Below are 23219 nucleotides of genomic sequence, written 5' to 3' on the forward strand. Positions count from 1 at the left end.
AGCCCTTGGATGGCAGCTGTGCCCGTCCCACCCCGTGGGGCGTGTGGGGCTGTGCCTGCAGGGTTCTGGAGCCCAGGAAGGGACCCCTGGTCTGTGGGAGCTGCATTGGGTTCCTGGTGCACTGGGGGAGCTGAAGGGGGGATCCTGTGCCCATCACCCTGGGCATGGGGCTGGTGAGTGCCTGTCACTGTAAGACATGAAATAACACGACACAGACATGAAATAACACGACACAGACACGAAATAACACGACACAGACACGCTGCTGTTTCCAAGGTAAAAAGGGGAAGTTTATTTTCTGACTCTAACATTTATAGATTTCCAAAAGTGACAGTGGATTGGAGGGTGACAGTGCCACCTCTCCAATGACACTGGACAAACCAACAGTCCATCCAATTTCTCCTCCTCCATAAAAGAATGCAAAACAATGAGTTATTTACAGAAAGTGTGTGAGGAAGTTCATTACAAGAATGTAAACATCAGAAGGCTTAGAAAATCTTAAAAACTCAGGTGTGACAGGTGCTGCTGCTGCTGTGCTGCCCTGGGCTGAGCCCCTGGCCTGGCCACCAGCCCCTGGCCAGCACGGGCTCCCAGTGCCCAGGCAGTATCACTCCCATGCAGGCTCACATCCCAGCACCGTGCAGACAAGGGCAGACAGCACTGACTGGAGCAGGTTAGTGATGATGAGCATTGATTTTGATTCTTCCTCCCCTTCCCTGTCTTTTCCAGAGCGCCCCGTGCAAGCGCCGCGGGAGGAGCTGGGCTCAATAAAAGGTACAGAGGGTTGGGATCCCGGGGGCTGCCTCGGCTCTGCCCTGGCTGCTCCCGGGGTCCCTCCTGCATCTAAACCTGCATGTGTGGGGCTGGCAGGGGGCTCGGCTCAGGCAGGGCAGGGCAGCACCTCAGCCTGGGGCTCGGGGATGGGGCTGGGGGCACAGTGCCCTGCAAGGCTCCCCCTCCCCTCTGCCAGCAGCCCTTGGCACCGAGCCCCAGCGGGTGTGAGGGGAATCCTGCATGAGGAGAGCTGAGGCTGACGTGCCTGTGAGCGTCCGTGTGTGCTGTCCTGCTGTCTGTCCGTATTCTGCAGTCCCAGGAGCCGTCCCTGGCGGAGCCAGGGTCCCTGTCCTCACTGGGGGCAAAGAGAAGCCCACAGCCCCGTGCTGTGGCAGTTGCCCAGGGGATGTTTGTCCCCAGGGCTCGGGGGGGTCACAGCAGCTCACAGTGTCCCCGGGCTGAGGCAGGGCATGGCTGATGGAGTGCGAGGTGGACCAGAGCAGGTGCCTGTGCCAGCCTGGTGCCCGTTGGTCAGGTGTGGGTGGCTCCTCCCTGTCCCCCCTCACATCGCTGGACTTTGCAGCAGGGGGAGGAGCCCATCACAGAGGGGGCCCTGCAGGGTCCATCCCCCTGAGCACAGTGCTCCCGTCACACCCAGTGAAACAGAGGGGCAGAGAGAGCCAAGGGGCTGCAGAGGATGAGTCTGGTGCATCCACAGCTCTGGGCCCTGGCAGGGGCTGGGACCAGGGGGTGACAGGGGGTGACAGGGGCTGGGGCAGTGGTGCTGGGCTGCAGGAGCTGCCCACTGGCAGAGCTGTGGAGGGGAGCACTCCCGTCCTTGGCACAGAGAGGACAAGGATGGAGGTGACCCGCTGTGGGGGGGGGGGATTGTGGTCTGGAAGGGACCTGAGATCCCGTGGGAAATGTGGAAAAAGAGCTGCTAGGAGGAGCAGAAAGGCTGGGTGGGAGCAGAGTGTGCAGGGAGTGAGGATGGACGGGAGGAAGGCTGGGTGGGAGCAGAGTGAGGATGGATGGGAGGAAGGCTGGGCATGCAGGGAGGGAGGATGGACGGGAGGAAGGCTGGGTGGGAGCAGAGTGAGGATGGACGGGAGGAAGGCTGGGCTGTGCCATGGGCCTGGGGACGCTGCTCAGCTGCAGGGGGAGGCTGTGGGGCTGGGGCTGCCCCAGCCCTGTGCTTGCTGGTGTCTCATGGTTCATTTCCCGTGCTGAGGAGGGGCTCTGCTCCTCCCAGTGCCCTGCTCTGTGTGGGCTGGGAGGGCACAGGTCAGCCCTGGGCTGCAGGGATCTGCTGTGGCCCCTGGCTGTGTCTGCAGCAGGGGAGGGCACAGGGTGGGTATCCTGCAGCTCAGCTGCCCCTGCCTGCTCTGGGTGGGAGGTTTGGGGTCTGGCACAGGGGCTCTGGGCCCTGTTTGTGCGGGTGTAGAAGGAGAGGGTGGAATGGTGCTGGAAGGGAGCTGGGGAGGTGCTGCTGCCCCTGCCCTGGCTCCAGGAGGGCTCTGGGCCTGCCCAGTTTGTCTGCTGGTGATGGAGGGGTTTCATTCTGCTGCACTGGGCCCCTCTGTCTGTCTGTCCCGTACAGCAGGGCTGGGGGGACCCCAAGTCGCAGCTGGGGCTGCATTTACAGGGCACAGAGAGAGGGGAAAGGGTTTGGATCACGGAGATATAGGAGGGAGCAGGGAGCCCCCCGCCCCAGCTGCCTGCAGTGGTGCCTCTGCTGCTTTATCACCCTCTCCTGGTGCTGAATTATTGAGAGTGTTGCTCTCGTTTATTGCCGTGCTGGAGGAGAGCTGCCTCCAGCCTGGTGCTGCTCTGAATATCATTATGGGGCTGTAGATGTCAGAGCCAGCTGGGCCCCGGAGACCAATCTGCTGCCCCCCTCACTCCTCTGCTTCCCTTATCCTTATTTATTCCCTCCCTACCCGCCTGGTTCAGCGCTCACGGTCCCCTTGCTCCTTCCACCCCTGGAGGACAGAGATTTAGGGCCTGAGGAGCAGCACTGCCTGCCTGCCAGGCCTGCACCGGGTGCCAGGGGCAGCAGGGGCTGGTGTGCAGGAGCCCTGACCCGTCCCCAGGGCCAGGCCATGTCTGCCCTTTGCTGTGTCCCCTGTCCCATCCCGGTGCTCTGTCCAGGGTCTGCCGGGGGGCTCAGGGAGGGAGTGGCTGCCCTGGCTCTGGTTGGGATTTCTGGGTGCCCTCTCCAGTCCATGGTGACCCCATCCCGTGGCACCCCCAGCCTCTGCACTGCCCCGTCCACGCTCTGTGTGGTGCTGGCCATGGGCAGAAGCTGCCTCCCCTGCCCAGCACCAAACCCCTGCCCCAGGAGTGCTCTAGGGGTCACTGGTGGGCTCTGGCTGTCCTGGGAGGGGGCACGGCCCTGGGGTGACAGTGGGACATTCAGGTGACAGTAGGAAAATTCAGGTGGCAGTAGGACATTCAGGTGGCAGTGGCATGTTCAGGTGGCAGTGGGACATTCAGGTGGCAGTGGGATGTTCAGGTGACAGTGGGACATTCAGGTGGCAGTGGGATGTTCAGGTGGCAGTGGGACATTCAGGTGGCAGTGGGACATTCAGGTGGCAGTGGCATGTTCAGGTGGCAATGGGATGTTCAGGTGGCAGTGGGACATTCAGGTGGCAGTGGGATGTTCAGGTGGCAGTGGGACATTCAGGTGGCAGTGGGACATTCAGGTGGCAGTGGGATGTTCAGGTGGCAGTGGGACATACAGGTGACAGTGGGATGTTCAGGTGGCAGTGGGACGTTCAGGTGGCAGTGGGATGTTCAGGTGACAGTGGGATGTTCAGGTGACAGTGGGACATACAGGTGGCAGTGGGATGTTCAGGTGGCAGTGGGACGTTCAGGTGGCAGTGGGATGTTCAGGTGACAGTGGGATGTTCAGGTGACAGTGGGACATACAGGTGGCAGTGGGATGTTCAGGTGACAGTGGGACATACAGGTGACAGTGGGATGTTCAGGTGGCAGTGGGACGTTCAGGTGGCAGTGGGATGTTCAGGTGACAGTGGGATGTTCAGGTGACAGTGGGACATACAGGTGGCAGTGGGATGTTCAGGTGGCAGTGGGACGTTCAGGTGGCAGTGGGACATTCAGGTGGCAGTGGCATGTTCAGGTGACAGTGGGATGTTCAGGTGACAGTGGGACATTCAGGTGACAGTGGGACGTTCAGGTGGCAGTGGGATGTTCAGGTGACAGTGGGATGTTCAGGTGGCAGTGGGACATTCAGGTGGCAGTGGGACATTCAGGTGGCAGGTCTGTGACCAGCAGCAGCCCCTCTCACGGTGCCCACCCAGGATCTTGGCAGATGCTTGTGGGGCAGCCCCCACGTTTTATCCCAGGCCTGAAATTCCTGAGGCTGCTGAGGGGAATGTACCATGGGGACCCTGAGATCCCCTTGTGGACCCACAGCGGTCCCTGCTCAGGGTTCTGAGGCTTGGGGGGATGCCCAGAGCAAGGGGCATGGCTGGGGAGTGGGCTGGGCACAGGGGCTCAGCTCTCCCTGCTCTAGCAGGAGGAAGCAGAGGGTCTGGTACCCCTGTGTGACAGGAGAGCTCTGGTGTCTCAGTCATGAACACCTCAGCGGGCTGAGATGGCGCAGCAAAGTGTCCTCAAACAAGCAGTAATTCCAGAGAAATTAAGTGTGTGTGGGGCGAGGGGAAGAAGGGCTCTGTAAATGCTACGATTTATAAAGTGTGCCCTGGGTCACAGCACCTGTTTAGCACTAACATCCTCTCTGTGCATTTAAAAAATCTCATTGTGAGGATGGAGTGTTTGCTTCTGGAGTTTCTCCAGCCTGCTGCTCCCCCGTGCCCACCTCACCCGTCTGCTGCTCAGGTGGGCCCCAGCCAGTGCCACTGCCCACCCTGGCAGTGCCACGCACACCTGCTTGGGGTGGCCCGGACCCCTCCTGTCGTGTGCCATGGTCTGGCACCCTGGGGGCCGCTGCTGAAGCCCCCAGCAGCCTGTGAGGCACAGGGCTGCCACTCCAGAGGCTGCAGTTCTTGGGTTCGGTCACAGCTCCCTCCTCACCTGGTGAGCTCATACCTGGGGGCTCCATCTTTGGGAATTCAGAGCAGGAGCTCAGAGTGTCTCCAGTGACCTCTGAGAGCTGCTGGAGGGGGAGGAGGAGGAGGAAGGAGCAGGCAAAGAAGGAGAGGTTTAACAGGGGGCCAGGGTGGTTTGTCAGTCCCTTCTCGCTGTCCTGGTCCCTGCCCTAAGCTGGGGCCATCCCTGTGGTACTGGGGACGTGGGACCTTCCTTGCTACGGGATGTTCCTTGTCACACAGCAGCTCTGATCTGTCAATGCCTTCATCTAATTGCTTGATGTCTTTGAATAACTACTAATGAGCTTCTAATTAATGAATGCCTTGGCTTGGGGGCATTTGGAGTGGGCGGGAGGAGAGGCTTAGGCTGGTGCTGCTGTCCCTGGGTGCTGGTGGGCTGCCAGCACTGCACTCACAGGGTGACCGGGGGCTGGAGCACCTGATCCCAGTCCAGCCTCGGTGGCCCTCGAGGCAGAGGTTGTGTCCCGCCGGATCTGCAGCTCCTTGGCAGCTCTCACGAGCAGCAGCATCCAGCGTTGCCCTGTGGGGAGTGCTGCAGGGACCAGGGGGTCCCACTAAACACCACAGCCCCCGGGACACCCAGTGCCCCCATGGCTGTGCACTGTGCCCCACGGCAGGTCCAGGACATGGAATCATGGCATTGTCCCTCTCTGCTGGGAGAGGAAACACGGGGCTCCAGTGCTGCCAGGCGCTGGAATTCCCACTGCATCCCGTGGGTGGGGATCTGGGCATGGAGCTGGGCTGGCAGCAGCTCTGACAGGTGCCCAGGGCTGGTGCAGCCCGTGCAGGGCCTTGGCACCTGATGTGCCACGGCTGTGTTCAGTGGGGCTGGGGGCTCCAGGCAGACCCCTGGGCCTCGTTCCTCGTGGATGCAGCTCCCAGATGTCCCAGGGTGTCCCTTGGAGGAGGCCTGAGCTTTTCTGCCGTTTCCCAAGGAGAGGATGGCGCCGCGCTGGCTGCCTCGGGCACCTCCCAGCAGCTCTGCACGGTGCAGCAGGTCCAGCCCGGTGCCTGGAGCAGCCAGGGCAGGGCTGTGCTGTCCCTGGCAAGCTCCCTCAGGGGTTTGGGGGTGCATGCCCACCAGTGCTCCCAGTGCAGGCTCTGTCCCCTGGCCCCAGCACCGCAACAGTGGCCAAGACCACTCCTGTCCCAGTGCCATGTTGTTCTCCCTCTTCCAGAAAACAAACCCAAGGAGCCCTGAAGAGTTCGTTTAAAAGAAATAAAAAATTGGGAATTGTGCTGATTTGAAGGAAAGGCAGCCCCATCCTGAGCGGGGGAGCTCAGTGCCAGCCCGGCCCCGAAGGGCAGAGAGATGTGCTGAGAACTGCAGCCCTGTGCAACTTCAGCCTTTGATCGTATATCTCACACGTGCCCTTTGCTTTCCCTCTGCTGATATTTATTAGGTTTAATTTTACTGGGACACGGCTGTAAGTGAGACAGATGGAATGGGGTCTGTGCGCCTGGTGAACACATCTTAATTAAACAGATAAATAAACTTTCCTTCCAGGAGGCTTCAGTTTCGGAGGGGCTCCTCGGGGGCTGCGGCTCTGCGGGCAGGGCACGGCCCTGGTGCCAGCCCCGGTGCTGCTGGCTGGCACGGCAGCACCGAGAGCAGCAGGGCGAGGGAACCCAGCCAGTGGTGCCAGCAGGGCGATCCCACTGGAGCCGACTGGGGGCTCGGGGTCACCCTGCCCGTCAGTGTCCCCAGGGCTCCCCGCTGCAGAGGGACATCTCTGCGGCCAGGCACACCTTGGGGATGGCAGGAGAAGGGAGAGAGGAGACTCCAGCTCTCCTCAGCTCCCAGAGCTGTGCCCATTTCGCTGCTGGCTCAGGGCAGTGCCAGCACGGCCAGGAATGCCTTTGAGTCACCCTGGCCGGAGCGGCGCGGGGGAGGATGGGCAGATTACCTCATCCTGGAGCCGTCCCTGCCTCACGTGGTGCGCTCGGTTGGGCACCGCAAGGCCACTGTGCCAGGCAGTGCCCTGCCGTTGTCACCTCCAGAGCTGCCGTGGAGCCAGAGCGGCCCAGGGCCTTTGGAGCTGCCTGCTGGGGGTGGCCCTGCCCTGCACAGGGTCTGTGTGGTGTGTGCGGTTCCTGGGGGAACCCCTCTGCCCTCAGCTGCACCAAGGGCTGTGCAGGGATGTGCACACTTGTCCTTTCAGAGCTGTCCCACGTCCTTCCCCGGGTGCTGGAGTGCACAGAGGGCAGGGCCCTGGGGCATGGCGTGGGAGGGAAGGGAAGCTGGACACCGGCAGGAGAGTGGGGTCTGAGCACCACAGTGTGCCAACGCGGCCACTGCATCTGTCCTGGTCCTTGGAGCTGGCGGGGGAGCAGCTGTGGTGGGCACCCACAGGGAGCAGTGCCTGGGGATGCCGTTGGCAGCAGATGTCACTGCTGGACCTTTTTGGCGCCCGGTACCACCAGGTGGTGGTGGTGACAAAGCCTCCCCCGGGCCTGGCATCCCCTCCCCAGTCTGGGTCCCTGCAGTCCCCTTGGAGTGCAGTCTCTGGACCCCTTGGCCCCACACACCTCTTTCTCAGGATGGCTCTTGCAGAGCTGCTTGCAGCAGGTTCTCCCTGTGCCCCGGCCGTGCCACACGCTGCTGCTCTGGAGTGTCTGCAGCAGGAGCCGGAACACTGCGAGTGTACCAGGACACTGCAGCATGTCACTGTGCCTGGGGATACTGTGGAAAATCCCAGCTCCGAACGGCTGGTCGTGTGCTGGAGACGGAGCATCAGCAGCTGCTGGCACAGCCCTGCCTTTGTGCATCACATTTGGCCGAGACGGAAGCCGAGCCGAGCCCAGGTTTCGTTTCCTACATGCCCCAGCACAATGCCAGCCTGGCAGCCTGGGCGCTGCCGTGGCTCCGGAGCTGGGCACGGCGCTGCCGAGCCCTGGGCACCAGGGAGGGACCGCGGCAGCGCCGGGGCTGCAGCGGGGCCGGGCTGGGACGGGACCCGAGCGAGCACACCCAGCTGTCCCTCGCGGGCACTGGCACATAGAATATTGCCATGGCAGCTGTGACAGCCGCCAGGGTGGTGTGGATGCGTCAGGGCTGCTGGCAGCACCGCAGGGCCCTTGGAAACGCCAGAGCACCTCTGGAGCCCTGCCGGGGCTGACCTCTGCCCACCGGCGGGCGGATCTTGGGGCAGAGGGTCCCCATGGCTCTGGGGAGTGCAGGGAAGCAGTGCCAGGGGGCCAGGCCCCATGTCACCCCAAGGGGCAGGGCCCCCATGTCACCCAAGAGGCAGGGGTCCCATGTCACCCAAGGGGCAGGGGTCCCCTCAGGGGGCAGGGCCCCCTCATGTCACTCCAAGGGGCAGGGCCCCCTGATGTCACCCCAAGGGGCAGTGGTTCCCATGTCACCCCAAGGGGCAGGGGTCCCTTTGTCACCCCATGGGGCAGGGGTCCCTGTGTCACCCCATGGGGCAGGGGTCCCCATGTCACCCAAGGGGCAGTGGTCCCCATGTCACCCAAGGGGCAGGGGTCCCCGCAGCCCTCCGTGCCAGGGGACGGGCAGGCAGTGGGGGCTCACGGGGCCCTGCCTGGGCTCCCACACCTTGGCAGGGCTGAGCAGTGGCGCCCGGCCATGCGGGCAGCGGTGAGGTGCGGCCGGTCGGGCAGGGCACGCTGCGGGCCGCCCGCGGCTGCGGGGCCGTGCGGGACCGTGCGGGGCCGGTGGCCCCGGGGAGGCGGAGCTGGGGCTGCCGGCGGCTCGCACGGGAGCGTGGCGGTGCGCACGTGTGCGGCGGGCGGGGTGCGCACGGGGGATCCCCGGCAGCCCCGCCGCCGCCGCCGCCGCTGCCCGCACCGAACGGCTCCGCGGCACCGGCTGCAGCACCGGAACTGCCGGTAAGAGCCTTCCTGCCCGGGAGCGGGGCCGGCTCTGCCCGCCCGGCCCATGCTGCCCGGCTGCCTCCCCAGCGTGCGGCCGGGGCGGCGGGGGCGGCGGGGAAGCCATCTGCAAGGCGGCGGCGGCGGAGGGGTTAAGTGCGGGATCAGCTGTTCTCATGTCATTACGGATTCTCTTCATTTTATACAGAGCTCTGTTTGATGTCTGAATGCACAGGGGACTCCCCCTCCTCCTCCAACTCCCACCCCTTTTATTTCGCTCCCGAGCCCTCTCTCCTTCCTCCTCCCCTTCCTTTCTCTCCCGCTCCGCTCTGGCTCACGCACACCCTTTGCAGACCGTGCGCTCAGTGCCAGTGTCTAATGGCCCCGAAGTGAAGAGCCAGGCGCTGCTCCGGCGGCGGCGCGGCCGGCCTGCCGCAGATGAACCCTCCTAACTAGCGCCGAGGGGTCGGGAGGGACGGCGAGCAGGGGAGAGCCCGAGGGGCCAGCCGGGAAGACGAGGATAGCGGTGGATAGCGGTGTGCGGAAGAGGACGGACCCGCGAGCAGCTCCACGGCTACCTGTCGACACATGCTGTGCTCCATGGCTAACTCGGGCTGCCTCCTTGTCTCCAACTCAGGCATGCTTCCTCACTCTCTCCCCTGTCCTCCAGCCTTCCTCTACCTCCAACAGGTAAGCCACCCTCTCCAGGGGATTTTTTTGCTTTCCGGTTCGCACGTGTTTCTGGCTGCTTCCCTCTGGGCAGAGGGTAAGAGCTTGGCAGCATCCTCGCAGCCTCCCCGCTCCGGCCCCGCGGCAGCCGGGGGTGCTGTTGGCGGCTCGGCCGCAGCTTTCGGGATTTCTCCGGTTTCCCCGGCGCGGCGGCGGGAGCAGGGCCGGGGCAGCGGGCGGGCAGTGCGGCAGGCGAGGCAGAGCCGCCGGCGCGGCTCCAGCGCTCCCCGCCTCGGCGCTGCTGCCGCTCGGCGATGATGGATGCTCGGGTGAGGAACGAGGCTCCTGTGTGGCCTGAGCAGAAGCGAAGGTGATGAGCTCGTGTGTGCACACGTGTGTGCGCCGTGTGTGCGTGCCCACAGCCGGGCGTGGGGCTGTCCCGCTGTCGCTGGAGGTGCTGCAGAGGGACTGGGGGCACGTGGTGCCAGGCGGGTGCCAGGCTTGGGTTTGCCAGCCCAAACGGAGGCTGCTGAGGTCGTCAGTTGGGTCCTTCAGCTGGGCCGAGGTTTCGCTGTCCCGCAGGGCTGCCCTGGTTCCTGTGCTGGACCCCGACTGCCGGGTCTCTGGGCCCACCATCCCAGGGGAAGCGCGGCTTGGGAGAGGCAGCATCTTCCTCAAATGCCTCTGTGCTGCGTCGGAAATCCCGTCTGCCAGCCAGGCAAACCGCTCCATTTGTGCTTTCAGGAGTTTAAAAATTCATGGCATCCTCGCTGCACTTGGCGCGGCCGGCGCGGTTCACCCGGCGGCGAGGACGGGCACGCGGGTGCCAACGAGGCCTCACCCCAGTGAGGAGGCTGAGGAGTGCTGGGTCCCTCGGGGTGTCCGTGGCCGGTGTCCGAGCGGGGTCGTGGCCCGAGCGTGGCCAGGGGTGGTGGGGATGGCGAGGCCCGGGTCTCTCTCCCGTGCTGGAGGCTGGTGCTGGCTGTGGGCAGGGGTGTGCAGGGGCTGCGGCAGGGCTGCCGAGGCAGGCCCGTGATTTATTGCACCCAGAGCCCGGGGACAGCCAAGGCTGCGCTGGATTTCACCCTTCCCAAAGCTGCACTGAGCTCCCGGTGGCCGCTGCACATCTGACACTGAGCAACCCTGTCCCTGAACCCCCACCCGCCCTGGGGATGGTTTGTGTCCCCAGGAAGGGAGCTCAAGGATGCTTTGGAGTGGCAGCACAGGGCCCAGGGCCTGTGTGCAGCATGGGGGATGTCCCTCTCCAGCTGGGATCCCCCTGTCTGTCCCTGGCCACACGAGGGGCTCAGCTGTGCTGTCTCTTGCCCTGTGGAGCACTCTGGCAGGGCTTGGCCTGGGTCTGGCAGCAGTGGCGGTGACAGCACGGCCCAAGGGGTGCTCCCAGTGCCTGCAGGGCTGGGAAAGCAGAGCTGCAGGTCCCTGGGAGGCAGCAACTTTCCTGGGTGTGCAGCTCTGCCCCTGGCAGCTCCCGGTTCCCCCTCACCCTGCCTGGTTTGCTCTGACCGTGGTGTTCTGCATCTCTTCCTCCCTGCTCTCCCAGAAGCCTCCTGCTCCTTGGCAGCAGCTCTGGACTTGCAAGCCAGGAGGAGGGTTTTATTACAGGATTTGGAGTTGGATTTTCACCCGGCTGATGAGCACGGTGGAGGTGAAAATCTCCGTCCCCTTCCTGGGGTTTATGCTGTGCTGAGGTTCTGCACCCAGCACCTGGGGACAGGTGTTCCCAATGTGTGTCACAGCAAGGTGTCAGGGACGGGGACACCACTGGAGGCCATCAGGTGGGGCAGGAGCATGGGCCATGCACGGCTGATGGGCCCTCAGTTGGTGTGCCTGGCACCTGCTTTAGCTCTGAGTTTGCTCTGGGTTTTAGGCTGCCCTCCTGTGCCACCTGCACCCCAGGGGCACACAGGGAGCGATGCTGCTTCTGCCTGTGGCACATGCCCACCCCAGAGCGGCTCTGCCAGCTGGCCTGGCTCACCTCTGTGCACCTGAGAGGGTTCACCCGACTTTCCCTGAGCTGGCTGTGCCGTGGGCGCTGGGGGGACTTGGTTGTGACCCCCTGGGCTACAGGTCCCTGTCCAAGCCCTTTATGGGTTTGTAAGGAGGTGTCCCATGATGGTGCCTGAGCCAGTGACCAGGACTGAGCCTGGGGCTGCCCAGTCAGTCAAGAGCAGGGTAATGCCCAGGGTCTGCACGCAGGCACTGCCCTCATGCCCTGCAGACATTGCTCTCCCTGCCAGGAGCCTGTGGCTGGGGTGCTTCCTGAGGATGTTCCGTAGCTCCCAGCCCCAGCGTTTGCAGCTGGGTTGGGATTTGAAGGAATGACCAAGTAATGAAGCTCTCAGCAAAACTTCGGTTCTTCCAGCACCAGGGAGGGCTCAGCAGTGCCAGTGGCTCTTGCAGGAGCTGTGGGTGCCTCTCAGCTCTCTCTGCTCCATTTCCCCCGTGTGGCCACCCTGGCCCCCGGCTGCAGGAGCTGGGGGTCCATGGTATTCTGGGCTGGTATTATGCAGCCACACGGTGCCCAGGAAGTGCCCCTGGCACTGCCCTGCTCCAGGAGCAGGAGCTCTGGAGGACTGGAGGGCTGGAGGGCTGGAGGGCAGGGGAGGGTGGGTGCATGTCTGCAGCAGAGCAGCCTGGGCCAGAGGGAGGGAATGCTGCATCCTTCCGTGGGGCTTGGCAGGGACATTTGGCTCTGGCTCAGTGAGGGGCTGGGTGTGGAAGGACACTTTGGTGGCTTTGTTTTGTTAACAGAGGAATCAGTAACACATCTCTGCTGTTGTGAGCAGTGACTGCTGCAGGACAGGGCTCGGGGCTGACCCAGAGCAGCCCCTGGGCATCAGTGCTGAGCCCTGCACGGCCCTGCTGCAGCCATGTGCAGGTGTGAGCCCAGCCCAGGCCGACATCCAGGTGTGCTGGGGCCGCTGCAGTGCTGCCCCTGGGGTGCTCCTGGCCGGGAACATCCCCTGCTCACAGTCACACCCCGCACAGGAGACTTGGCTGAGCAGCGCCGGGAAACAGCCTCTGCAAATCCTGCTTGGAAAATTCCTTTCCAAAAGGGCTGCTGCCAAGTTTAGCGTGCTGTATTTTTAGGGAGCAGGTCTATTCCGGGCGGTTTGCAGCAGCGGGCTCGTTTCAAACCGGGTTTCTCCCCCTGGCCGTGCCTCGCAGGGCTGTGAGACCCAGCACGGCAGCTCCTGGCTCTGGCCAGGCCGTGCCAGCTGCCCTGCCCTGTGAGCACAGGCCTTAGAGCCCCCAAAACATGTTTTCTGCTTCGGGTTCTTTCATACTGAAAACACTGACATTAATTTTAGCTTTGCAAAGCTGCTTTTCCCACAATAGCTGTGATTTTGGCCCACACTGCCTGGCAATGCTCTTTTTATAGGTATATTCCTATTTTTATGCTATAGTGATGGGTGAATGAGTAGATTAAATTAGATTTAGTATCTGTCATTCTTTAAAGCATCACATGCAGTTGCAGGGGGGGTGTAACAAAGAAAGGCTAATTAGGAGAGCGGGTGCAGGCCACCCCCACCAGTCCCACAGCTGCACCACCCTGGCCCTGGGGCTGCCCCCGCTCAGGGGCCACCACCCGCCCAGCAAGGAGCTTTGGAGCGTGGTTTTCTGCGCAGCCAGGGCTGGGCAGGGCGCTGGATGCTGCAGCTGGGCACCTCCAGGAGCTCCAGGGTCCCCTGGCTGCCCGGCCGCTGTCCCCACGGGCGTAGGGGCTCCTGCGTGGGGGCACTGTGTCTGTGGCATGGTGGGCAGCCATGGAGGAGCCAGGGGCACCAAGGGGCGCTGCAGCCCCTCCAGGAAGGGCGTTGGTCACTCCAGTGCTGCTGGTTTTTGTAGGCAGGTGTGGGGAGCTGTGCCAGTGTCGGGAAGGCTGGGAAGGGTGGCTGGGCACAGGAGAACTGAATATCCAAGGAAGGAGGTGGATCTTCCAGTGCTGGTGTGAGCCCAGCAGCGTGTGCTCAGGGGCTGTGCAGTCCTGGCCATGCCATGGCCACTGACCCAGTGATGTGACAGTGCCATTGAGCAGGCTGGGAGCTCTGGGCTGGGAACCTGGGCTGGGAGCTCTGGGAGCTGCAGGATTCACCCCTCCAGTGCCCATGGGCAGCCCTGGCAGGGCTTTAAGCTGCACCACCTCCCGTGGCATTCCAGGGGCCAGGAGGGAGCAGCGTGAGCGCTGTGCCCCTCACTCCCGGAGCAGGGCAGGGTTTGTGGTGGGCACCGCAGCGCTGTGGGCACTGCCTGCCAGGGGTCAGGGCTGTCCCCACGTTCCACACCTGCCCCGTGTGCCCAGCCAGGATCCGCACCCGCGTCCTCAGCACAGCCTTCAAACGGCTCCCGTGGAAAATCAAAACTGGGGAGAAAGGAGTGGGAGCAGGCGACAGTGGCAGCTTATTTGTGATCTGCATTGTGTGGGGAGCCTTAATTAGAGGTAATTAGACTAATTAACTTGCAAATGAGAAACTCGTCTTTTCCTCCTTTTCTTTTACAAGAAAAAACAGGAAAGACGAACAACAAGATAAATATTGAGGCTAATTACGTTGTACCTGCTGCAGAGCCCTCCAGCCCACGGGAGGCCTCTCTCCCCACCTGCCTGGCACTGGGTGCCATCCCTGTCTGTGTGCCCATGTCCTTGTGGTCCCCTCTGGCAGAAAGGGACCCCTGCACCCCCAGCAGGGCCATGGTGCGTGTCCAGGAGCTGCTGGGGACAGTGGCCAATGCAAGGAGCCAGTGGCCAGGCCCTGGCAGTGGCAGTGCCATAGAGGGCATGGTCCCAGCACCATGCCTGGCACACTCCCTGCCAAAGCCATCCCATCCCAGACCCGAGCAGGGACCCCAGAGGGATGTCCCCTCTGACACCACCAGGTGACACACGCGGCTGTTCCAGCCCCAGGAGCAGGGATGTCCCGTCTGATGTCCCCTCTGACACCACCAGGTGACACACGCGGCTGTTCCCAGCCCCAGGAGCAGGGATGTCCCGTCTGATGTCCCCTCTGCTGTCCCACCAGGTGACACACGCGGCTGTTCCCAGCCCTTCCCTCGGGGCATCTCCGCTTTCCCCTGGCTCTGTGCCGCACACCCCGGGGGTTCTGTTAGCACAGCCCGGTTCAAATGTCTGATTAGTCTTTAGGAGATCGAGGGGTCAATTTTCCACAGCTCCTTCCTCTCCATTTAACTAATTTAACTGCACGATTGTTACAAATTTCATTTTATTATAGCGCTGCTTCTCAGTCCAATTGAATTACCAAAATCTCATTTTCTCAGAAGTGCTGAATATGTAATTAGAGGAAAAATTATGCTCCTGGCTGCCTATTAGAGAGGGCTGCGTGCAAGCACTGTCCAGGCACACGCACAGGTCCGTGGTGCCACCAGTGCCCACACTGGGCCGGCAGGTGCCACACGCAGCTGTGCCAGAGCCCAGCACGGTGACAGGGAGTGACAGTGACAGGGTCAGTGCCTGTGCTCTGCGTTGTGAGGGCTCTGCAGGTGCAGGACCAGCGTTCAGCTGGGTTCCTGCAGCCCTGTGGGGCAGGTGCGGGGCTGGCAGGGGAGCTGCTCTGGGCTGTGGAGGTGTGGGGCCAGGGCATGTGGCCATTGATGTCCCTGCTCGCAGGTCTGCGTGCAGCTGGGCTCTGGCAGCTCCACGGGAGGGTTCTGGAGCCGCAGCCCTGTCCAGGGGGACACGGGAGCTGCCCCCAGGCCCATTGGAGCAGCAGAGTGCTCACCACTGAGCCATGCCGTGTGTGGGTCTCTGCGTCTGGCACTGCTGCCTGCGGAGCTCCGGAGGTGCTGGCGGTGCTCGGTTACCTCCAGCCCACCCCTGGGCTCTGCAGCCTGGCTGGTGCCTCTTGTGCCGCCTGTCACAGCCTTCTGGCGGCCGCTGGGGAGCGAGCACTGCTGGGAACCCCAGCCTGAGCGCCATGCCAGCCTCGGCGTGCCTGGGGGCAGAGCCGTGCCGGGGATGCCACCGCGGGTTCCCGCGGGTGCGCCCTGGCAGCGCTGGCATCGTTCCGGGAGCTGCCGGGGCAGTGCCGGGCTGTGGCAGGGGGGAGCCAGAGGGCTGAGCATCCCTGGGCTCCGCTCGTCCCGCGCCGTGCCCGGCGCTGCCGTGTCCGTCGGTCCGTCCGGTGCCGGGAGCCGCCGGCCGTGCGGGCGGGGGTGGCCGGGAGCCCCCCCGGCACCCCCGGCTCGCCTTGGTTACACAACATTATCATTTCATAATACTCTGAAATATACATGAAGTTGGCTGAATGCAGATGAAATTGCACCATTTACTTCATGAATATTTCATGAAGCCTCAGCTCCGAAGTTTCCAGCTGGCAGAGCCGGGAGCCGGGGCCGGACCGTGCCCCTTCTGCCCGTGCCGAGGTGACAGGGACACGCGTGCTGCTGTGTGCCCAGTGTCCTGTGCCATTGCCACTCCTGGATGTCCCATGGCCCTGCCTGTCCTCCCCAGGCTGCCAGGGCAGAGGGACAGCAGCGTCTGTGAGCTGGAGCCCAGGGCACCAAGGGCAGGAGCAGGGCAGGGGGATGCAGAGTGCGGGAAATGTGTGCCAGCCCAGAAAAATGGTGTTCGCCATGCCAACGGGCTGCTCTGCCTCCCCCCGCTGCTCCTCCTCCTCCTCCTCCCCCTCAGGTGCTCCTGCCCGCTGGAGCTCTCCTTTCCCATCCCTGGCAGGTGCCATTCCCAGCCTCTCACCCTCCGTGTGCTCTGCTGATGGAGACATTCAGTGCAGCAGCTGCTGCCCCGTCCCTGCAGCTCCTCACCCCTTCCCTGCTCCCTCCCCAGGCTCCATCCCCATCCTGCCCTCCCAGCCCTCTGTGGGATCACCGTGGCCCCACTTTGGGCACAAGGAACCCACCACGAGCTCCTGGCATCCCCTGGGTGGGCAGGGCTGGTCCCTCCCGGGCTCCCTGACCCCCCTGCCCGCAGCCAGGAGCCTGCACAGGCTGGGCACTGCTTTGTATGGATGGCACAGCTTTGGGGCTAATGAAATATTTACAGGTCAGTGGTTTTGTGAGAAATGACAGGGATCAGTCAGTTCCTTTTCAGGGAGTAATTTTCCTCCCCTCCACGGCCTGTGTTCTGTGTTGACAGCCATTAGCATGAGCGAGGGCCGGGTCCGAGGGGGAGCTGTGTCTGTCACACAGATGAGTCCTGCTGGGCACGGGATGCCTGCATGGCCCAGGGTGAGGGAGAGAACCCTCCTGCCCAGCCAGAACCCTTCTGCTTCCGCTGGGGCTTCTCTTGAATGTGTCTCTGCTGCCCAGCACAGTGCACTCGCCCTGCTCCCGGGCAGTGGCTCTGAGGGCTCCTGGCCCCATCGGTGTCCCTGGCTGCTGCTCCAGTGTCCCTCGCTCCAGTTTCCTGCTGGTGGGCACAGCGGGTCCCCCACAGGAGACGTCTGGAATTGCTGAGCCCTTCCCTGTGCTCGGCAGTGACCTCAGGCTCCCTCACGATGTAGCAAAGGTGTGCCCTGGCATTGGCAAGCAGGCAGGAGCCATTCCAGGTCACAGCCAAGTCTTTTCTGCCTGCCCTGCCCTGCCCTGCCTGCAGAATAAGCTTACTGAGGCCCTGTGGGTGCTGTGGGTCCCTCTTTCCCTCCAGCAGGTGTCTGGCTCCCAGTGGGAGGAGCAGGACAGCCCCGGGCAGAGGGGATGCTGGTAGGGTGGGCAGGTGTGTAGTGACAGGACCGGGGCAGGTGTGTAGTGACAGGACCAGGGCAGGTGTGTAGTGACAGGACAGGGGCAGGTGTGTAGTGACAGGACCGGGGCAGGTGTGTAGTGACAGGACTGCCTTCCCTCTCCTGTTGCTCTGGCACTCCACCTGTGGCTTCACCCAGCTGTGCATGAGCCGTGACCTAATAGTGCCGTGACCAAGCAGGGTCAGCTGTGACTGGGCAGTGCCATGCCGTGGTTGGCAGTGCCATGTCATGATTGAGCAGTGCCATGTCATGATTGAGCAGTGCCATGCCATGACCAGGCCGTGCCATGCTGTGACTGGCAGTGCCATGCTGTGACTGGCAGTGCCATGCCACGGTTGGGCAGTGCCATGCTGTGACCAGGCCGTGCTGTGCTGTGCCACCCCTGCACCATCAGCACCGCACAGCACAGGTAGGGCACAGCTGCAGGCAGAGTTGGCTGGTGGGAGTTGCCCTGGGCTGGAGATGGGGCTGGGGTCAGGCTGAGGCAGCAGGATGGCCATGAGGCCTGGAGGAAGCTGGCACGTCCATGGCAGCAGCAGGGGACAGATGCTGGTGGGCAGCCCCTAAGCCCAGGCCCTCCTGGGTGGCACCGTCACACCGGGCTGGCAGCACGCCTGTCACAGCCCAGGTTTGGTGGCCCTTTGTAAGGGCTCATGGCTGGCAATCCCTCATCCTTAGCACAGGGCTCTGCACTCAGGTGATTGCCCAGGCCCTCCTGGGCAGCACTGTCACACCGGGCTGTCACAGCCCAGGTTTGGTGGCCCTTTGTAAGGGCTCGTGGCTGGCAATCCCTCATCCTTAGCACAGGGCTCTCCACTCAGGTGATGGCTCTGACCCTCTGCATCCGGGGGCTCCTGGCACGGTATTTCCTCAGAAAGGAGCAGAAGTGGGAAACGGCGTTGTCAGCCCCGAGCTGCCAGGCACCATCACCGAAATGCGGCGTCGGCAGGAACCGGCCCCACGCTAAATGACTTGAAAGGAAATGGCCTGGATTGTGCTGAGGAGGCAGAGTGTGGGGGGAGGAAGCAAGTGGAGCAAACAAAAAAAACTTCATTAATTAAAGAAACTCGTTAATGAGGGACATTTAATCAGCTAAAGATGATATCTACCCCCTGCCTGCTGCGGCAGCCACTGCGCAGGGCTGGTGGTGCAAGGCTGAGCCATGGGCAGGGCAGAGGACACTCAGACACACACAGTGTCTCTCAGAGCCCTGTCCCTGGCACCCACAGGGGACACGGGGCAGAGGACACCACATGGGGACACTGCACAGGGCACACCTGGCAGGGGAACTTGGGCTCCCTGTCCCAGCCTCTGGGACATGCCTGGGCAGTGCCATCCCTGGGGCAGTGGTGTTTGAGCACAGGGCTGTGCCCCCTGTGCTGCCAGCTTTGCTCCAGGCTCAGGCACTGAGCTGTCTCGTTTTGAATGAGGCCAAGGGCTGTTAAGGACCAGAATTTCTTTGACTGCAAGTGTAAAGCACCGTGTGGGAGCATCCCCGTGCCCCAGGAGGGCTGGGTGCTGGCAGAGCAGGGGGTGTCTCTCAGAGCCCTGTCCCTGGCACCCAGCACTGTGCCACAGGCTCCCTGCATGGCCAGGCACCCCGAGCTGGGGTTCTCTGGGGGCAGAGGTGGGTCCCAGGGACCCCCTGGGCGCTCAGTGCAGGGGGACACCCTCCAGCCCCCTCCTGGGAGGAGCAGAGGGACCCTCAGTGCTTGGGGCTGCCCCAGGATGGGGCTGTTCCAGTGCTGTGGGCAGCGTGGGGTGTGAACTGGGCAGTGTGATGTCCATGGGCAGCACACAGCCAAACCTGTCAGCGTTCCCTTCCCATGGGACCCTCACCACAGCAGCCCTGACTGAGCAGCTCTGTCCCCATGGGGTGGCCAGGCCTGGGAGCAGACAGGAGGTGCTGGAAGCCATGGATCTGTGGATCTGTGTCTCTGCAGCACCCGCAGCTCCAGCGCCATGAGCAGCAACCAGGGGAGCCTAATGGTCCCTGAATGAAATAGTGCCCGGGCTGACAGGCACTGCGACAGCCCTAATTAATAACTGATGCTGACATGGCTGCTGGGACAGCCTGACGAGGGCCTGGCAGGGGGGACGGTCCCTGCTGCCATCCTGGTCCCTGCGTGTTGGTGGCTGATCCTGGCTGCAGTGACGGCCAGGGTGCATCCAGGGCAGAGCAGGCAGGAGGGACGTGGGCTGCTCCTGGTTCTGCCCGTGCAGGCAGGGAGGGATGGGCACAGGGTGCCGGGATCAGACAGGAGGGATGGGCACACGGCCCCGGGGAGGCACCAGGCCCTGGGACAGTACCACGGTGACTGTCAGTGTCTGTCAGCTCCCTGGAGAAGGGCTGAGTGCTGAGACCCAGGCGAGTGCAGGATGCAGCTTCTGTCCTGCCAGGTGGAAGGAGCACCTGGGCTGTGGGCAGGGGTGGCGTGGGCAGCTCCCGGTGCCCGTCCCGGGGCAGGGCCGTCCCTGGGCTGGGCTCTGCAGCCTGACAGCCCCGGCCCACACAGGCAGGTGCGTGGGGCTGGCGCGTCCCAGCAGCTGAGTCAGCGCGGGCAGGCGGTGCTGCCGATGCATGACTTGCAGATCTGCGGCGGGGCTGCTGCCGCGGGCTCTCCGTGTGTCCCCGTGGGCTCTGCTGCCACCCGCGCGGGCTGGGGACGGCGGCTGCCAGCGCATCCCCCTGCCACCCCCACCGTGCCTCCCCGACATCAATCGGTCACATACACAATTGAGGAGCTTATCCCTGCGGGCTGAGCCGCAGATGGGTTTCACAGGCCAGGCGCTGCTGCAGCGCGGTGTGGAGCATCCGAGGGGCGGCGGGCGCTGCCCCCCGGCCCTGGCACTGCCCCTGGGGGCTGCGGCCGTGCCTGCCCAGGTGCAGCGCACACCTGTGCGAGGGGGACGGGCCGAGGGTGTGGTGAGGATGGACAGGAGGTGGATGGGTGGGTGCGCAGAGCAGGCGCTGCCTGGGAGCCCCACACAAACCCCTTGGCCCTTGGTGTGGGTGCAGCTCACCCCGTTTGACCAAGGCTGCCAGGCCAGCTGCGTTAGAGCAAAGGGCCTAATTAAATATTTAGCAGTTAATTGATCCCTGTCGGGTGTTTGCCAAGGGGCCGTCAGCGTCCCTCCCTGAGCCCTCCCAGCCTGCCCAGCCCGTGCTGGTGCTGTGCAGCTCCCTGCACCATGCTGCTGGCCGGGCTCTGCTTTGCCCTGAGCTGGGCTCAGAATGGGGCCTGACCAGGTCTCCCTTCCCCAGGAGAGGGATGTGCCAGCTTCAGGAGTTAAACCCCACACGGAGGCCTCTGTTCTCCTACCCAACCCCAGCACAATGGGCAGGCAGGGCACGGGAGAGAGAGAGGATGGGGCTCAGCTGCTGGCAATGTGACCCCCAAAGCCACCACAGCACAGAGACAGCCCAGGGCTGGAGGGAGACACCAGAGGCTGGGGGTGGTGGGCTGGATGGGGCTGGGTGGGGCTGTGCAGATCAGAGCCCCATCCCGGGGCAGGGGCGGCCCCGGTGCGCCGGCACTGAGGGCACGGTGCCCTCTCTCGGCTGCCATCCCGGGGCAGTGGCAGTCCCGGTGCGCCGGCACTGAGGGCACGGTGCCCTCTCCCGGCTGCCATCCCGGGGCAGTGGCAGTCCCGGTGTGCCGGCACTGAGGGCACGGTGCCCTCTCTCGGCAGGGTAACCAGGACGCCACGGCCCCGCCGGACGCGATGGCCCAGCCCTACCCCCCCGCCCAGTACCCCCCGCCCCCCCAGAACGGGATCCCCGCAGAGTTCGCCCCGCCGCACCCGCACCCCACGCAGGACTACTCGGGGCAGAGCACGGTCCCGGAGCACGCCATGAGCCTCTACACACCAGCACAGAGCCACCCCGAGCCGGCGGGCAGCGACGCCAGCACGCAGTCCATAGCAGGGACACAGACGGTACCGGTGAGGCTCGGCTGGGGCTGTGCTGGGGGCACGGGGGGTGCTGGGGGTACAGGGGGTGCTGGGGCTGTGTTGGGCTGGGGCAGTGCCAGGGGCACAGGGAGTGCTGGGGCAGCGGTGCTGCCTGGCCAAAGTCCCACAGGGTACCAGGCTGGGTGTTCCTGCCATCCATCACTGCCCTTCAGAGCCCCCCATCATTTCTCATCACTCATAATCCACTCACTTGGCTCTGCTCTAGGAGATGGTGGCAATTACAGCGCTGGAATGCAGCACCAGCAAGGTGCTGAGCTCTGCACTTTGCAGTCCTCCCACACGGTCCTGAGTGCAGCGTCTGCACCCCCACCCCGAGCATCCCCACAGCCCCACCGGGAGGGAGGGACACCCGTGGGGCGCTGCCCAGAACGCGGGGAGCACAGGGTGCAGGGTGTCCCCGGGGGCAGGCACAGGGCAGGGGACTCTCCTGCTGGGGACAGGGGCTGATGGCAGCGGTGCCTCCCCAGCAGACAGACGAGGCGGCACAGACAGACAGCCAGCAGCTACACTCCTCAGACAACACAGACAAGCAGCAGCCCAAGAGGTTACACGTCTCCAACATTCCCTTTCGATTCCGGGACCCCGACCTGCGGCAAATGTTTGGGGTGAGTACAGCTCCCTCCAGCCATCCCAGCCCCGCTCAGTGCTGCACCAGCGGGACCTTGGCACTGTCACCTCCCAAGGGACATCCTGCCCAGCCCCTGTGCGTGGAGCAGGGGGTGACACAGAGCCCTTGTACACCTCCACTGTCCCCTTCCCAGCCCTCATTAGGACTCAGAGCAGTGTTAATTAATGAAATTTTGGATGACACTCCCCAAGTCCTGTCAGAGTGGGAGCCATGGGAGGGACAAGGGCTTTACCCTGCATGACCCTGCGGGTGCCCAGGTCTGGCCCCAAGGCAGCCCTCTGCCCATCCCTGGCACAGAGCCCCGTGCCAGCAGCTCTGGGTGCAGGGCCAGGGGCTTTGCAGGCACTCACCCCTCTGTTCTCTCCACTTGCAGCAATTCGGGAAAATCCTGGACGTGGAGATCATTTTCAATGAGCGGGGCTCCAAGGTGGGTGATGCCCATGGCCAGCACCATACAGCCAGTCCTGGGGAGGGTGTCAGTGGAGCCAGGTTGCCCAGCAGTGCTGTAACCTGCTCTCCCCTCCTCTCCTGTCCCATGGGACCCTGGCATGCAGTGCCCCGTTGGTGCCAGCTCGGGAGGTGGTGCGGGTCCCTGCACCCGGCACTGGAGGGAGGAGAGGGCTTGCTGTGTCCCACCACGGGCAGCTCGTGTCCCTCTGTGTCTGGATGTCTCTGTTGTATCTTCCCTGCTTTCTGTGCCCCTCTCCCAGACTCTTCTCCCAGCTCGTGGGTGATTCTGGGGTCTCAGCGGGACCCCCGGCCCCTGCGGGGACCCCAGCCTGGGCTCTTCATCTCTGCACTGTGGCAGCCTCACCTCCTGCGCCAGCTCTCCTGATTCACCCCCTCTCTCTTTCTGTCCCCACACCCTCTCTCTGTCTCTCTCTGTCTCTTTCTTTCTCCTTTTCTCCTCTGCTCACAGGGTTTTGGGTTTGTAACTTTTGAAACTAGCACAGATGCCGACCGGGCACGGGAGAAGCTGAATGGCACCATCGTAGAGGGCCGGAAGATTGAGGTGCTCAGATAAGTGTGCTAGTGCCGTGCCATGCCTGCGTGTGCGTGTCCCCTGCCCGGGCTGGGGGGCGCCCGGGGGGCTGTGCATGTGTCCCTGAATGTGGCACGGTGGGAGCATGTCTGCGCGAAGGTCGGCGCTTGGCACAGGAGCGTCCGGCCCAGAGGAACCTCCTGGCTGCACGGAGAGCTGGGTGCCAGCTGGGGCTGCGTTCTGCTGGTACAGACCAGGCTGGCAGAGCCCCATGCCCACCACAGCCACCCCAGGCTCTGCAGGGAGCTCTGGGGCTCTGCCCCGCATGCCACCCCCCTGCTCTATGCTGGGAGGGAGGATCCACCCGCAGCTCCACACCTGCAGTGCCAGCAGCTGCCCAGCCCCGCAGGCTTTGATTTCTCCAGGCTTAGCACAGGGATCAGGCTCTGCCCATTTGCCAGCAGCTCCCCGCTGGTGGCTGGCGAGTGGTGGGGAACAGGGTGGCACATGGCAGAGGGAGCGGGACA

The 23219-nt window shown here is 63.6% G+C and overlaps 1 protein-coding gene across 14 annotated transcripts in view; it reads left to right on the plus strand.

Moving 5' to 3' along the window:
- Positions 1-23219, plus strand: part of RBFOX3 (RNA binding fox-1 homolog 3) — a 138068-nt gene that overhangs the window by 109318 nt on the left and 5531 nt on the right. For 8 of the 14 annotated variants that reach the window (XM_071451444.1, XM_071451445.1, XM_071451446.1 and 5 more), the window contains 6 exons: positions 730-774; positions 9056-9392; positions 20801-21052; positions 21550-21687; positions 22084-22137; positions 22630-22722. In XM_071451444.1, the coding sequence (XP_071307545.1) occupies positions 9291-9392; positions 20801-21052; positions 21550-21687; positions 22084-22137; positions 22630-22722 (639 nt within the window). In that variant the 5' untranslated portion in view covers positions 730-774; positions 9056-9290. The remainder of the gene's footprint in view (positions 1-729; positions 775-9055; positions 9393-20800; positions 21053-21549; positions 21688-22083; positions 22138-22629; positions 22723-23219) is intronic. The other 6 variants (XM_071451452.1, XM_071451447.1, XM_071451451.1 and 3 more) reach the window with 3 other exon arrangements.

Source organism: Agelaius tricolor, unplaced genomic scaffold, assembly GCF_023055355.1.
Source record: "Agelaius tricolor isolate 1412-34295 unplaced genomic scaffold, bAgeTri1.0.p SCAF_32, whole genome shotgun sequence".
NCBI classification, from domain to species: Eukaryota; Metazoa; Chordata; class Aves; order Passeriformes; family Icteridae; genus Agelaius; species Agelaius tricolor.